The 14,490-nt window shown below is 43.8% G+C and overlaps 1 protein-coding gene across 1 annotated transcript in view; it reads left to right on the plus strand.

The window, feature by feature from the left end:
• LOC126278918 (dipeptidase 1-like) overlaps positions 1 to 14,490 on the plus strand; it is a 620,416-nt gene that overhangs the window by 405,041 nt on the left and 200,885 nt on the right. Inside the window, exon 9 of the mRNA XM_049979193.1 lies at positions 8,194 to 8,370. Coding sequence (XP_049835150.1) covers positions 8,194 to 8,370 — 177 coding nt within the window. The remainder of the gene's footprint in view (positions 1 to 8,193; positions 8,371 to 14,490) is intronic.

Below are 14,490 nucleotides of genomic sequence, written 5' to 3' on the forward strand. Positions count from 1 at the left end.
CAAAAGAATAACCCCAAACTACCCATTTTGAGGCTGGAATGGGAGATCCTCAGTATTGCGTGTGACCTGCCAGTTTTTAGGCTTCGTGAGATGACGGGAATGACGCCGAGGCACAAGAAATAACAGAATTGCTGAGTCAATTACTTGCTAATCCGACAACACGAGCTGTCCCAGACTGGCAGAACAGCAACCCATCAACCGCTGCCGATACACGGCTGTCAGTATATACGAAAGAACAAGAAGCAAAGCGAGTTCCTTAAAAATTAACATACATTGAATTATTTAAACGGGCAATTGAAAATTCAGTTATTTAAATTTCAGTGTGGAAGCGGCTCGCTCGTAACACTGCAAGTTAACCTTGCCAGCAATAGCAAGAATCAATGTACAAGGTCAGTCAAAAGAATAATTATATAACAATTCCCACAAGATTTAAAAAATCATGATATACTTTTATTTGGACCCTGGAGACTGTAACGGATAGGCACCAATGCAGATGGCCGGTTAAACTTTACATCTACAACCCGTGGGTACTTTCAGGCTGAACGCACACAACTTTAGTTATAGGCGAAATCCAGTAACTCGACCCAGGAAGGGCCATGAAGTCTACAACAACCAGAAATTACAATCTGTCGTACCAAATACTCAAGAATAACAAACAACGAGATTGACATTGCAAAATACTAGCTTATCGCAAACAGAAACCTCCAGAGTGAGACACACAGCCACAAAGGGGTCACCGAAAGGCATGAAGGTAGTGAATTCTTGACCAGCTCACACTGGGAACTACTAACACTCTTTATGTACAGTACTTACTAAACGATCATCATCGATGATTTCAAACAAAATGTCAAGGGGGCCAACAGCTTCAGAACTCCAGGTAGGAACCGGATCATACTGCTCTGCTGCTCGTGGCTGCTACCACGTTGTCCGATACATCTCGACGTATTTAGCACGCCTACATTGGCTGATGCACGTCTTACCTGATTGCACGCGACTACAGACGCTCCTTGCCTACTAAACTTGCCGGTACCAACGGTCAGCGCTGCAGGGGAACTCGGGCGCCCTTAGCCCGACGGTGTCCGTCCCCGGTAGCTGAGTGGTCAGCGCGACAGACTGTCCATCCAAAGGGCCCGAGTTCGATTCCCGGTTGGGTCGGAGATTTTCTCCGCTCATGGACTGGGTGTTGTGTTCTCGTAATCATCATCATTTCATCCCCATCGACGAGAAAGTCGCCGAAGTGGCGTCATATCGAAAGACTTGCACCAGGCGAACGGTCTACCCGACGGGAGGCCCTCGTCACACGAAATTTCATTTCAGCCCAACGGTTAACGATGGTCTCTGCAATGGTCAGGACGCCGAGTACTCTGGCACAACTGTCCAGCTCCGTGTCCGACACACCACTCACCACCACACTGCCACAGAGGAAATACATAACCCACCAATCATGATACGATGAGGGCCCGAGTCAATGGAACGAGTGCACAAGTGGCGCCGGTGAAATCACGCATGCACTGGAAACCGCCACGACTCAACAAATATCTACAAAGACATAGTGTTAGTGGAGGTCGCAGGATGACACACGATGCTTCCCGAAAGTCACAGACTCGGCGACCATTACCGACCTATTCGCGTTTCAGCATTGCAAACGAAGGTGTTTCTTGTCATATTCATTCTTGGTTCCAGTGGCCAGTCGGCACAGTGCTCTGTTGGGCAAGTATTAATGCTCAAGCTGAATTGTCTGGAGTCGATTCTGGAGTTGTCACACATTCACAGTATTCAGTTGACAGAAGGCACTGTGTCTTTTCTCACGACGCTACATAAATTACACGGGCCAACAACAATTTCTTTTTAACTTTTTTACTTTGATAGCTGATATTTATAGATTTTTATGAGCTGAAACCAAATATAGCCTTAGTGTTTTTGTATCACCCATAGTTTTCGACCAATGTGCTTTTTACTATATACTATAAAAATGCTATGCTATACGGTAATCGGGGAAATTGATGAAACGCTTTGTAACAATACAAACATAGCTTGTACTTGCTGCAAGCTACTTTAAACAGATATGTGTAACTAGAGGTTTCATCTGGAATTGGTTCGTATTTTATTTCTCTTTTTTCTTTGAAGCTTCTTGTATAGCTTTTACTACGATGAGTTGCCCGCTGAATTTCTTGGTGAAGTAACCAACAGTAGTTCCCCGTCATGTTGGTGTTCCACTGGCGTTGGTAGAGTTTATCCATCACTTCAATGTCACTGTGGAAACGCTCTCCTTGCTCCTCGCTAACATCTCCCACATTTTGTGGGAAGTTTTCAAGGTGAGTGTTCAAAAAGTGAAATTTCAGGCTTATTAAACATCGTAAAGTTTTAAACTTATTTAGCATTGTAGCTATAATAGAAACATATTCTGGGTCTTTTCATATCCTAAGAACTTTGTAAAGACTTGCTTGAATGATACCCATGCTCCTTTCTCATTTAAGGTAATTGTGGATTCAAAGTTAACATCAAACACCAATTTTATAATGTCAAGTCCGACAAAGAAGCCTTCTTTTAGTTTAGCTTCTGAAAGGTGTGGAAACTTTTGGCAGCGATACATAAGACATAGTCTATCTTTAGGCAAAGCCTTTGCAAACTGTTTCACTAGGCCTAACTTCATATGTAGAGGTAATAGGACTACGTTTTTTGGATCTACAAGGTTTTCGTGTAGAATGTTCTTCTCACCAGGTTATAATGACTCTCTCACAAGTCAGTTCTTCCTGCACCAGTCTTGATCCCTAACCCTACTCTCCCATTCACACACGAAATATGGAATTTGTTAGAGCCACCTAATTGACCAAGGAGCATGCACGATACCATTAGATCACCACACCACATTCAACCATGAGCAGAATAGCATAATTTATTTAGCACTATTTCTAGGTTTTCATAGCTTTATTTAATATGTATAGAATGTCCTAGAGGTACAGATGCATACGTGTTACCATTGTGTAACAAAACAGCCTTTAATCTAGTTTTTGATGAATCAATAAACAGCCTCCAGAATTCTTTTTTGTATGTTGCGTTTCATTGGCAGGACACTTAAGAGATGCAACAAGTAAAGTAGAGAGACACCTTACACTACACTCGTTCGTCCTCTGTTAGAATATTGCTGCGTGGTGTGGGATCCTTACCAGGTGGGAATGACAGAGGACATCGAAAGGGTGCAAAAATGGGCAGCTTGTTTTTTATTATCACGTAATAGGGGAGAGAGTGTGGCAGATATGATACGCGAGTTGGGATGGAAGACATTAAAGCAATGATGGTTTTTCGTCGCGTTGAGATCTATTTACGAAATTTCAGTCACCAACTTTCTCTTTCGAATGCGAAAATATTTTGTTGAGCACCACCTACATAGGTAGGAATGATCATCAAAATAAAATAAGAGAAAACAGAGCGCAAACAGAAAGGTTTAGGTGCTCGTTTTTCCCTCGCGCTGTTCAGGAGTGGAATGGTAGAGAGATAGTATGATTGTAGTTCGACGAACCCTCTGCCAAGCACTTAAATGTGAATCATATAGACTTAGATGTAGATGTAGATGTATTAAATACCAAACTCATTCGTCAGACAGGGAATGTTTGAGCAGTGCACTAAATCATCTCCTTGTTGAAAAAGCTTGAAAAATTACTGCTCTCTCTTTATATGCATCTATATGAAGGATCCAACTGCCAATAAGTTCTTTTATTTTAATCTAAAGCCAAGCAATTTAGCTTTCCGTTTCGCAAAGCCCAGATCCCTAATCAAATAGTTTAGCTCGGTCTGAGTAAACGATTTGGGCTCTAGACTTTTTGTATTACAAAGGACTTCATCTTCATCTGGTTCATATAAATCAGACTGTACATCAGAAAATACTTCTGGTTCAGAAACCGGCCAATCTACACCATGTCCTACTGGTCGGATGGCGGACGGATTGTTAGGGTTGCTTATTATCTTCTTGTTTTTCGAATTATGACCAGTAATATCAACACTGCAAAAGTAGCAATCATTGGAATCATTTCTTGTCTCACTCCATATCATAGTAACAGCAAATCTAATGGCTTTTTTTCTCCTTAGTGGACCATTTTCTCAGATCTTCAACACACACACAAAATACCTTACGTGACGCCCAAGATATATCTTGATCACTAAGTTTAGATCCAAAATATGATAGATAAACCTTATTCAGAAAGTCTGTAATTTTTTGGTGTTTTGTAATCAAAAATTCACCACAAATATAACAAAAACTGTCAGCACAGTTTTTACAACCACGATTAAACATTGTACTGAGCACATGTACAGGAAATGGGAAAGTGAGGTTAGGTTGGCCCTAAACAAAACACCATCTGTTAACAGAAAAATAGAATCGACATTTTTGCCAGTAAATGTTATTCAGCAGTTCTACCAACGTCATATACATTCATTACACCCCCTTTTCAATTTATTTTAACTATAGAAGAGCTATTAAATACTTAAAAACGCTTAAATTAATAAATTTAACTATAAAATCTGAAGAAATGGTGGGTGATACAGTTTTTTAAGTATCATATTTGAATTTCCCACCCCAAAAAACGTAAGAATAAGGTATTTTCAGAAAAGAAGTTTTTCCATCGTTGCCCTGCATTATATCAGCGATGGGTGTTGGCGAGATGCTTTGTTGGCCAGATGGTGGTTCACGAGCTGAACGGCTTGGCTGTGGTGGTGGTGGTGGTGGTCCTGTTTTCTTGAAATTGCCGTTTTTACAACCATTGCTGCGTACCATCTCACGGCGCGATGGTCTCATGGTGTGGTAGCTTGGCAGTGACTGATTCTGACGTGCTGCCTGTCTGCCAGATGATGGAGCGCGAACCTAACCAGTTGGATTTGGTAGTGAAACTGTTTTCTTGGGCTTCTTGTTTTGATATCAGCACTATGTACGTTTTAGGTGCATTACCTGGGTTGGCAGTGACAAGTGTCAGCTTACTGCCTGTGGTCAGGCGGTGGCACGTTCATGAGCTTGCAACCTCCCCTTCTCTGGTCGACCTTAATGACAGTGAAAAATTAAACCGCGTGTACCTAAGGGAAGTTTGGTAAAAGTAATCGTCACCGAAGTTAATGTGTCGGTACAGAGGGAGGAAAGGGTTACATCGAAATGCAAATGAAACTAGTGGAAATTAATTTTGAAAAGGAGTAAAGTTAATAAAGAAAGTAAATGTGCGGTTGTTACGTTAACAATTAATTGGCGTTAGTTAGATATTTGAGATTTGGGCAAAATTACAGTCGCCAGTCCCATGAACAACTATTATAACATCTGAAAATGAAAGATTACTGCACATATACACTCCTGCAAACTGAAATAAGAACACCGTGAATTCATTGTCCCAGGAAGGGGAAACTTTATTGACACATTCCTGGGGTCAGATACATCACATGATCACAATGACAGAACCACAGGCACATAGACACAGGCAACAGAGCATGCACAATGTCGGCACTAGTACAGTGTATATCCACCTTTCGCAGCAATGCAGACTGCTATTCTCCCATGGAGACGATCGTAGAGATGCTGGATGTAGTCCTGTGGAACGGCTTGCCATGCCATTTCCACCTGGCGCCTCAGTTGGACCAGCGTTCGTGCTGGACGTGCAGACCGCGTGAGACGACGCTACATCCACTCCCAAACATGCTCAATGGGGGACAGATCCGGAGATCTTGCTGGCCAGGGTAGTTGACTTCACCTTCTAGAGCACGTTGGGTGGCACGGGATACATGCGGACGTGCATTGTCCTGTTGGAACAGCAAGTTCCCTTGCCGGTCTAGGAATGGTAGAACGATGGGTTCGATGACGGTTTGGATGTACCGTGCACTATTCAGTGTCCCCTCGACGATCACCAGAGGTGTACGGCCAGTGTAGGAGATCGCTCCCCACACCATGATGCCGGGTGTTGGCCCTGTGTGCCTCGGTCGTATGCAGTCCTGATTGTGGCGCTCATCTGCACGGCGCCAAACACGCATACGACCATCATTGGCACCAAGACAGAAGCGACTCTCATCGCTGAAGACGACACGTCTCCATTCGTCCCTCCATTCACGCCTGTCGCGACACCACTGGAGGCGGGCTGCACGATGATGGGGCGTGAGCGGAAGACGGCCTAACGGTGTGCGGAACCGTAACCCAGCTTCATGGAGACGGTTGCGAATGGTCCTCGCCGATACCCCAGGAGCAACAGTGTCCCTAGTTTTCTGTGAAGTGGCGTTGCGGTCCCCTACGGCACTGCGTAGGATCCTACGGTCTTGGCGTGCATCCGTGCGTCGCTGCGGTCCGGTCCCAGGTCGATGGGCACGAGCATCTTCCGCCGACCACTGGTGACAACATCGATGTACTGTGGAGACCTCACGCCCCTCCTGTTGAGCAATTTGGCGGTACGTCCATCCGGCCTCCCGCATGCCCACTATACGCCCTCGCTCAAAGTCCGTCAACTGCACATACGGTTCACGTCCACGCTGTCGCGGCATGCTACCAGTGTTAAAGACTGCGATGGAGCTCCGTATATGCCACGGCAAACTGGCTGACACTGACGGAGGCGGTGCACAAATGCTGCGCAGCTAGCGCCATTCGACGGCCAACACCGCGGTTCCTGGTGTGTCCGCTGTGCCGTGCGTGTGATCATTGCTTGTAAAGCCCTCTCGCAGTGTCCGGAGCAAGTATGGTGGGTCTGACACACCGGTGTCAATGTGTTCTTTTTTCCATTTCCAGGAATGTATTTAGCACTAAAAGCGTGGCAACTGAAGGTTCACACGTGTTGTGTGGAAACTGAATGTTTATCGGAAGTAATAAATTTCGGTACACTCTGACTTAATGTAGCAAAAGAATTAATGAAACCGGAAAATTGAAAGTTAATTTAGTGACTGAAATTGATAGTGAGCTTTGTTTCTGAAGCACTACGAAATTCAGTAAAAGGAGGTTAGTTTTGGGCTACCTCAACTATCATTTCAAAAGCTACTTTAATCTACACAATTTAGAAATAAGAGATTTAACTTTGAAGTTGAATTAAATGGTTCTGAACAATTAACAGTAGTAAAATTTAGTACATACCAAGCTGAGGTGCAGTAACAGGTAAGCTATAATATGGTAACAAAACTCGCACTTTTAATTTGTGCTTGTGTAATCTCAATATTGTAGTCAGCTATGAATACTGTAACTGAACCTTGAAATTAAAGCAGTGAAATGGAATGATATTAGTTGAATGCTGGCGTTTGAATTTCAACGACACTCGGGTTCATTCCAGAAAAGGAAGGGACCCTGCTTGGTAATACAGTTGGGTCAAGGAGCAACAAAGGTTCATGTTACGTTGCTGTAATTTACTGAGAAAAATTTAACAGTTTGAAAAGCTGAGGTATGCCATACAGTTCTAAAACTTACGTGCTTTTAGTCTTCCTTGTTGGTTGATTGAAGGTTTGAAATTGTCGATTGGGGAGGTGGCGACCCTCACTCATTGTCGGCTGTCGCTGTTGCAGAAGCTGGATGTTGGCGCGCCTTCTTCTCGACACGGTCACCTGGCGAAACGGGTTCTCGATGTGCGCCAGCTAATGCTTCCCGTCCACGACACCGTGTTTGAAACTATCATAGCAAGTCGAGCGCAATTACATGCCGCCAAACCCTGAAAGCGCGGCAACTCGCGGGAGCGTCACACAACACACCTGCTCCACCGCCCTACTCCAGCTAGACTCTCTCTGCACTTCCCACCAAAGATCCTAAACACTTTGGTTCTCCACACGACCTATCGATGTATTCGTTTGATAGTATAGTTTTCCCTAGGCAAGACCCACTGTAAAAATACAAATTGTATTTACAAAACAAACCAGTTATACATAGACATATATATATATATATATATATATATATATATATATATATAATTACAATATATAAAGACATATATATATATATATATATATATATATATATATATATATATATATATATATATATATATATAAAGACACAGAAATGCCATATCTTCAGGTAACAAATTAAGGAAAATATCTGTAGTACAATAGCTGGAAATAGAAGGTTATGCATTTCCGGCGTTACAAGCTGAACTGCGTTAAGGAGGTGGCTTACCTGTTTGCTTGGGCTTATCGCTGCGTGCGGCGCTGCCTAGCTCGTCTGTGACAGGTGTGGGCGTGCTTCCTGTTGGCCAGGTGGTGGTTCGCGAGCTGAACCGCCTGGGAGTGGTGGTGGACCTGTCGCACGCGGCGCCCGCCACGGTGCAGGCTGTGCTCAACGTGAGCCGCAGCCCCGTCATCTTCTCGCACTCCGCCGCAGCCGCCCTCTGCGACAACCCCCGCAACGTGCCTGACTCCGTGCTCACCCAGCTGGTAAGACACTCTGTCCTCTCATTTCTGTACGTACTTCACTGGGCGCTTCTTTCCAGTTTGAAGCTGCGCTGAGTCCTCATCGGTTGAAAATGAACCAACATAATTACGTCGTCAATTTGAATTTTCTCATGTTATGAAATCAGAAGGAACGATCTGCTTTACCTGGTAAAAACGTTCTTAAGCCGAGATAGCATAAATATTTCTTTACTTACGAACAACCGGTTTCGACAGACTTTGCTGTCATCTTCAGTTCTTCAAAAGTTTTAGATACACAAGACAAGTTGTCATCTAGACAGAACGTGGCACATTCTATAAGGGTTTGCCATAAATAAAGCCTTTATATAGCGTGCAACATTCTATCTAGGCCTACATCAAAAGTTGTCTTGAGGACAACTGAAAATAAACACATCTTTTAACAAAACATTTTGATGACCTGATGATGACAGCAAAGTCTGTCGGAACCAGTTGTTTGTAAATAAAGGAATTTTTATGCGATTTTGGCCTGAGGAAGTATGAGATATAACGAATGTCACCCAGCTGCAGAGACTGACTGGTGTATGTATTTGTCACAATAAGCTGATACTAAATGTCTGTACGTACTACTTCGAAAACAAGTGAACAACTGCTCGTCTACATAACTAAGGTTGCCAAGGTACAAAAGCTCGGTGACGCCCGACTAGAACATGCGATTCGGGTTCTGGTTGCGGAAGAAGTTTTCACAACTGGGTTTTGCTCACAATGGGATGACGGATGATGACGTAAAGATAATGTTCATCCGACAGGAGCAAATATCTTGAGCGAAGTTCCAGATATCTCATCAGTGTCTCTTGGGATGGGAACAGGTAAGAGTTTTTAATCCTCGCTTGTGTATACAGAGCTAAGATGTTGATTTACCGGCACCCTCCTTCATGAACAGCACCAATATTTTAGTAACTCAACAAACACTGCTACCTACATTCAACACATACACTCCTGGAAACGGAAAAAAGAACACATTGACACCAGTGTCAGACCCACCATACTTGCTCCGGACACTGCGAGAGGGCTGTACAAGCAATGATCACACGCACGGCACAGCGGACACACCAGGAACCGCAGTGTTGGCCGTCGAATGGCGCTAGCTGCGCAGCATTTGTGCACCGCCGCCGTCAGTGTCAGCCAGTTTGCCGTGGCATACAGAGCTCCATCACAGTCTTTAACACTGGTAGCCTGCCGCGACAGCGTGGACGTGAACCGTATGTGCAGTTGACGGACTTTGAGCGAGGGTATATAGTGGGCATGTGGGAGGCTGTGTGGACGTACCGCCGAATTGCTCAACACGTGGGGCGTGAGGTCTCCACAGTACATCGATGTTGTCGCCAGACCGAGGCACACAGGGCCAACACCCGGCATCATGGTGTGAGGAGCGATCTCCTACACTGGCCGTACACCTCTGGTGATCGTCGAAGGGACACTGAATACTGCACGGTACATCCAAACCGTCATCGAACCCATCGTTCTACCATTCCTAGACCGGCAAGGGAACTTGCTGTTCCAAAAGGACAATGCACGTCCGCATGTATCCCGTGTCACCCAACGTGCTCTAGAAGGCGTAAGTCAACTTCCCTGGCCAGCAATATCTCCGGATCTGTCCCCCATTGAGCATGTTTGGGAGTGGATGAAGCGTCGCCTCACGCGGCTGCACGTCCAGCACGAATGCTGGTCCAACTGAGGCGCCAGGTGGAAATGGCATGGCAAGCCGTTCCACAGGACTACATCCAGCATCTCTACGATCGTCTCCATGGGAGAATAGCAGCCTGCATTGCTGCGAAAAGTGGATATACACTATACTAGTGCCGACATTGTGCATGCTCTGTTGCCTGTGTCTATGTGCCTGTGGTTCTGTCAGTGTGATCATGTGATGTATCTGACCCCAGGAATGTGTCAATAAAGTTTCCCCTTCCTGGGACAATGAATTCACGGTGTTCTTATTTCAATTCCCAGGAGTGTATATTTTAAAATACAACTTTGACACTTCGCTAAAGAAGATTTCACAGCACTCCAAGAAAGACATTCTTCTCTGGGTCTCTCTGTAAACACTGTAGTACGATTGCTTCAGAGTGCATATGGTAGCGAAACAGGACAAGGCTTTAGCTTGCGTCACTAGAATTCCTAATGTGTAGCATTACGTCCATTTCAGCGGCTAGAACTAACAGCTGTGGGGCTTTTCACGACTCACGCAGTTTTCCGATCATCATCGAAATATCCATGACTGAGAGCGGAATAGGGGGCTTCCCTACAAATACATTTGTGTAGTCGGTAAACCTTAGGTCGTTTACGTGGAGGGTCAGCTGTCAGTCTCTGCGCTGGCCGTTAATACTCGGCAGGTGTAGCTGCGTTTTGCTACAGTTCTCTGGCGTTATTGCTTTCCCACAAGACACAGTAATTCCTGCATACGACGTCACGGAGCTTTACGCGTTATACATTATATCATTTATATATCCGTCGCGAACAGTTACATCCTCAAAACACACTCTTTGTGCACTCTTGAAGCTACGTGACATGTGTATTGTCCTGTTACCAACGACGTATTGATCTTTTACTGTTCTGGACCCTAGTATCCTAACCAAACAGACGTATAGCTTACCACTTCTTTTTACAATCGAGTCAAAATATTTTAAAAAATATTCTTTTTAATTTCAATGCTATATATTTCACATACTATGTCAATTAATAACCATTCGAAATTTAAACTTCTGTGGCCATGTAAAAAAAAGGAAAGAAAACACTCTGTCTCCTTCTACATCGGGACCATTCGACCGCCGTGTCATCCTCAGAGGCGGATGCGGATAGGAGGGGCATGGGTCAGCACACCGCACTCGCGGACGTTATGATGCTATTCTTGACCGAAGCCGCTACTATTCGGTGGAGTAGCTCCTCAATTGGCATCACGATCTGGGTGCACCTCGAAAAATGGCAACAGCGCATGGTGGCCTGGATGGTCACCCATCCAAGTGCCGACCACGCCCGACTTTGGTGATCTCACGGGAACCGCTATATCCTCTGATGCAAGGCCGTTGCCACTGGTTGATGAATATATCTATAGTGACAAACTTCTTGGTTGTTCTCATTTAGCATTAGAAACTCGTGAAGCCGGTAAAATATCTACACGTTAAGGTCGGCGTAATGAAACGATAGGTGAAATTCTTAGTCATAAATGGAGAGTCTTTCACGTATCTGCGTGACAAATTTCGTCATTTATTGGAAACTGTCGTTAAAAAATTATTAACTTTGAGCAATTATTAGTAATTATTAGTAATTATTGACTATTATTAACTTTGAGTAAAATTTTGAAATACTTATCTACTTTGTACAAGCTATAAAATAGTAGTGGCCACTATTAAAGTTCCAACCCTCGTAGACTGGTGTTTCTTTCCAATACTTTTCTTTAGATTTATGGGACTTAACTGCTAAGGTCATCAGTCCCTAAGCTTACACACTACATAACCGAAATTGTCCTAAGCACAAACACACACAACAATGCCAAAAGGAGAACTCGAGCCTCTGCCGGGTCCAGCCGCTCACTCCATGACTGCAGCGCCTTAGAGGGTCAGAATTAAGGCAAAACACAATGGCAAACCTTCACTAACTCAGAACAACTGTCACTTCCACCAATTGCCGTAATTCTCAACGCTGAGATACAAGCGACAACCAACACGTAGGTGTGACCGAGAAACTGTGTGCTCTACGGAAAATAACAGTGAGAACCAACGGGAACGATGGATTCTGCAAATCTAAACAGAACGTTATTTCGTGGCATCGCATCTTTGGTAACGAAGATTCACACATGAGAATCTGGAAAGCGATACATAGATGTCTTTCGACAGACAGCAGCCATTCCATGTCTCACACGGAGAATTCAGAATGAAGGGACTGAGTGCCTATCCGTTTACGTGGGGCTGCGACTTCGCCTCGGATTCTGGACAGTTTTATGGGAACCATGTCCTCTTAGAAGGGACCTTATCTTTTGCTAATCAGTGCAGATGTCGTAGTGGAACGACATCTGTCATATTTAATATCATAACAGAAACAGTGACTCCACATAACAACAATAGTTTATTTATTAAATTTTGTAAGTAGTGTCTGTTTAAGAGACTATCTTCAGGCCAGAAGATCTTTGACGACGTATAGACCTGGTTAATGTGGCAACTGTGCGTACCAAAAGGTACAAATCAGCAGTACCTTCTTGTTTGCACAGCAGCTCTATAAAATGGCTTTTCAAGGAGCTTCTGGACTGAAGGTAGTCACTTAGACTGACACTATTCCCAATATTAATAAGTGAACTGATTTTTTCTGTTATACTTTTTGTCTCTGATTAACAATTACAACCTACATCACCTGTATATTGACCAAGCAGTAAAGGAAACAAAAGAAAAATTCGGAGTCTGAATTAAAATCCGCGGAGAAGAAATAAAATCTTTGAGGTTCGCCGATGACATTGTAATTCCGTCAGAGACAGCAAAGGACCTGGAAGAGCAGTTGAACGGAATGGACAGTGTCTTGAATGGAGGGTATAAGATGAACATCAATAAAAGCAAAACGAAGATAATGGAATGTAGTTGAATTAAATCAGTTGATGCTGAGGTAATTAGATTAGGAAATGAGACACTTAACGTAGTAAATGAGTTTTGCAATTTGGGGAGCAAAATAACTGATGACGGTCGAAGTAGAGAGGATATAAAATATAGACTGGCAATGGCAAGGAAAGCGTTTCTGAAGAAGAGAAATTTGTTAACATCGAGTATAGATTTAAGTGTCAGGAAGTCTTTCCTCAAAATATTTTTGTGGAGTGTAGCCATGTATGGAAGTGAAACATGGACGATAAAAAGTTTCTACAAGAAAAGTATAGAAGCTTGCGAAGTGTGGTGCTACAGAAGAATGCTGAAGATTAGATGGGTAGATCACATAACTAATGACGGTGTGTAGAATAGAACTGGGAAGAAGAGAAATTTGTGGCTAAACTTGACTAGAAAAAGGGATCGGGTGGTAGGACACCAATTTCGTATTGGATGGTAGTGAAGAGGGTAATAATCGTATAGGGAGACCAAGAGATGAATACACAAAGCAGATTGAGAAGGATATAGGTTGCAGTAGGTGCTGGGAGATGAAAATGCTTGCACAGGATAGAGTAGCATGGAGAGCTGCATCAAACCAGTCTCTGGACTCAAGACCACAACAACAACAACAACATATGTAACTTCATTTTTAAGGACATCAGTACACGTAAGAAATTTTCTTTGAAGAATGAAAGTGAGAATATTATTGTAGTTTCGCAATTTGATCAAAATTTTTATGTTCAAGTCGTATGATTTGAACTGAGATCTGCTTTTATTGTCCATATTGTGGATGCAGAAAGACAGTCTTCTTATCGAAGGTACAAACCTTCCATAGTGCTTCTGATGCTCTGTCAATTGTTGGTGATCGAAGTGGTCACTGAAAGTTACGGCTTCCGATATGGACGTCACTGCGCGATGGTGTTGTGTGATCCGTTAACCAGACGTAATTACTTTACTTGACGATGTCGCAATTATTATAAAATAACCATGAAGTTTTCTTTTTGTGTCACATGAATACCTCCAATGCAGTTCCCGACACATTAAAGAGACCGTTAGTCAAAAGCTGGAATAGCCGCCTTTTGCAGCACGGACGCTGCAAGACGCGCAGGAAGAGTGTCAGTGAGGCTCTGGAGCTGCGCTAGGTTTTCGCTTGCGGATCCATGGAGCGAACAGTGCGATCGAGGTGGTCCAAAAAATAGTTCAAATTGCTCTGAGCACTATGGGACTTAACATCTATGGTCATCAGTCCCATAGAACTTAGAACTACTTAAACCTAACTAACCTAAGAACATCACACAACACCCAGACATCACGAGGCAGAGAAAATCCCTGACTCCGCCGGAAATCGAACCCGGGAACCCCGGCGCGGGAAGCGAGAACGCTACCGCACGACCACGAGCTGCGGACCAAGGTGGTCTCACAGATTGTAGACTGTGTTTAAATCCGGTGTGTTTGGTGCTCAGGGAAGTACGGTAACCTCACTCTTGTGCCCTTCGACCCATGCACATTCACTGCGAGATGTATG

This window comes from Schistocerca gregaria, chromosome 6, assembly GCF_023897955.1.
Source record: "Schistocerca gregaria isolate iqSchGreg1 chromosome 6, iqSchGreg1.2, whole genome shotgun sequence".
In the NCBI taxonomy this organism is placed as follows: domain Eukaryota; kingdom Metazoa; phylum Arthropoda; class Insecta; order Orthoptera; family Acrididae; genus Schistocerca; species Schistocerca gregaria.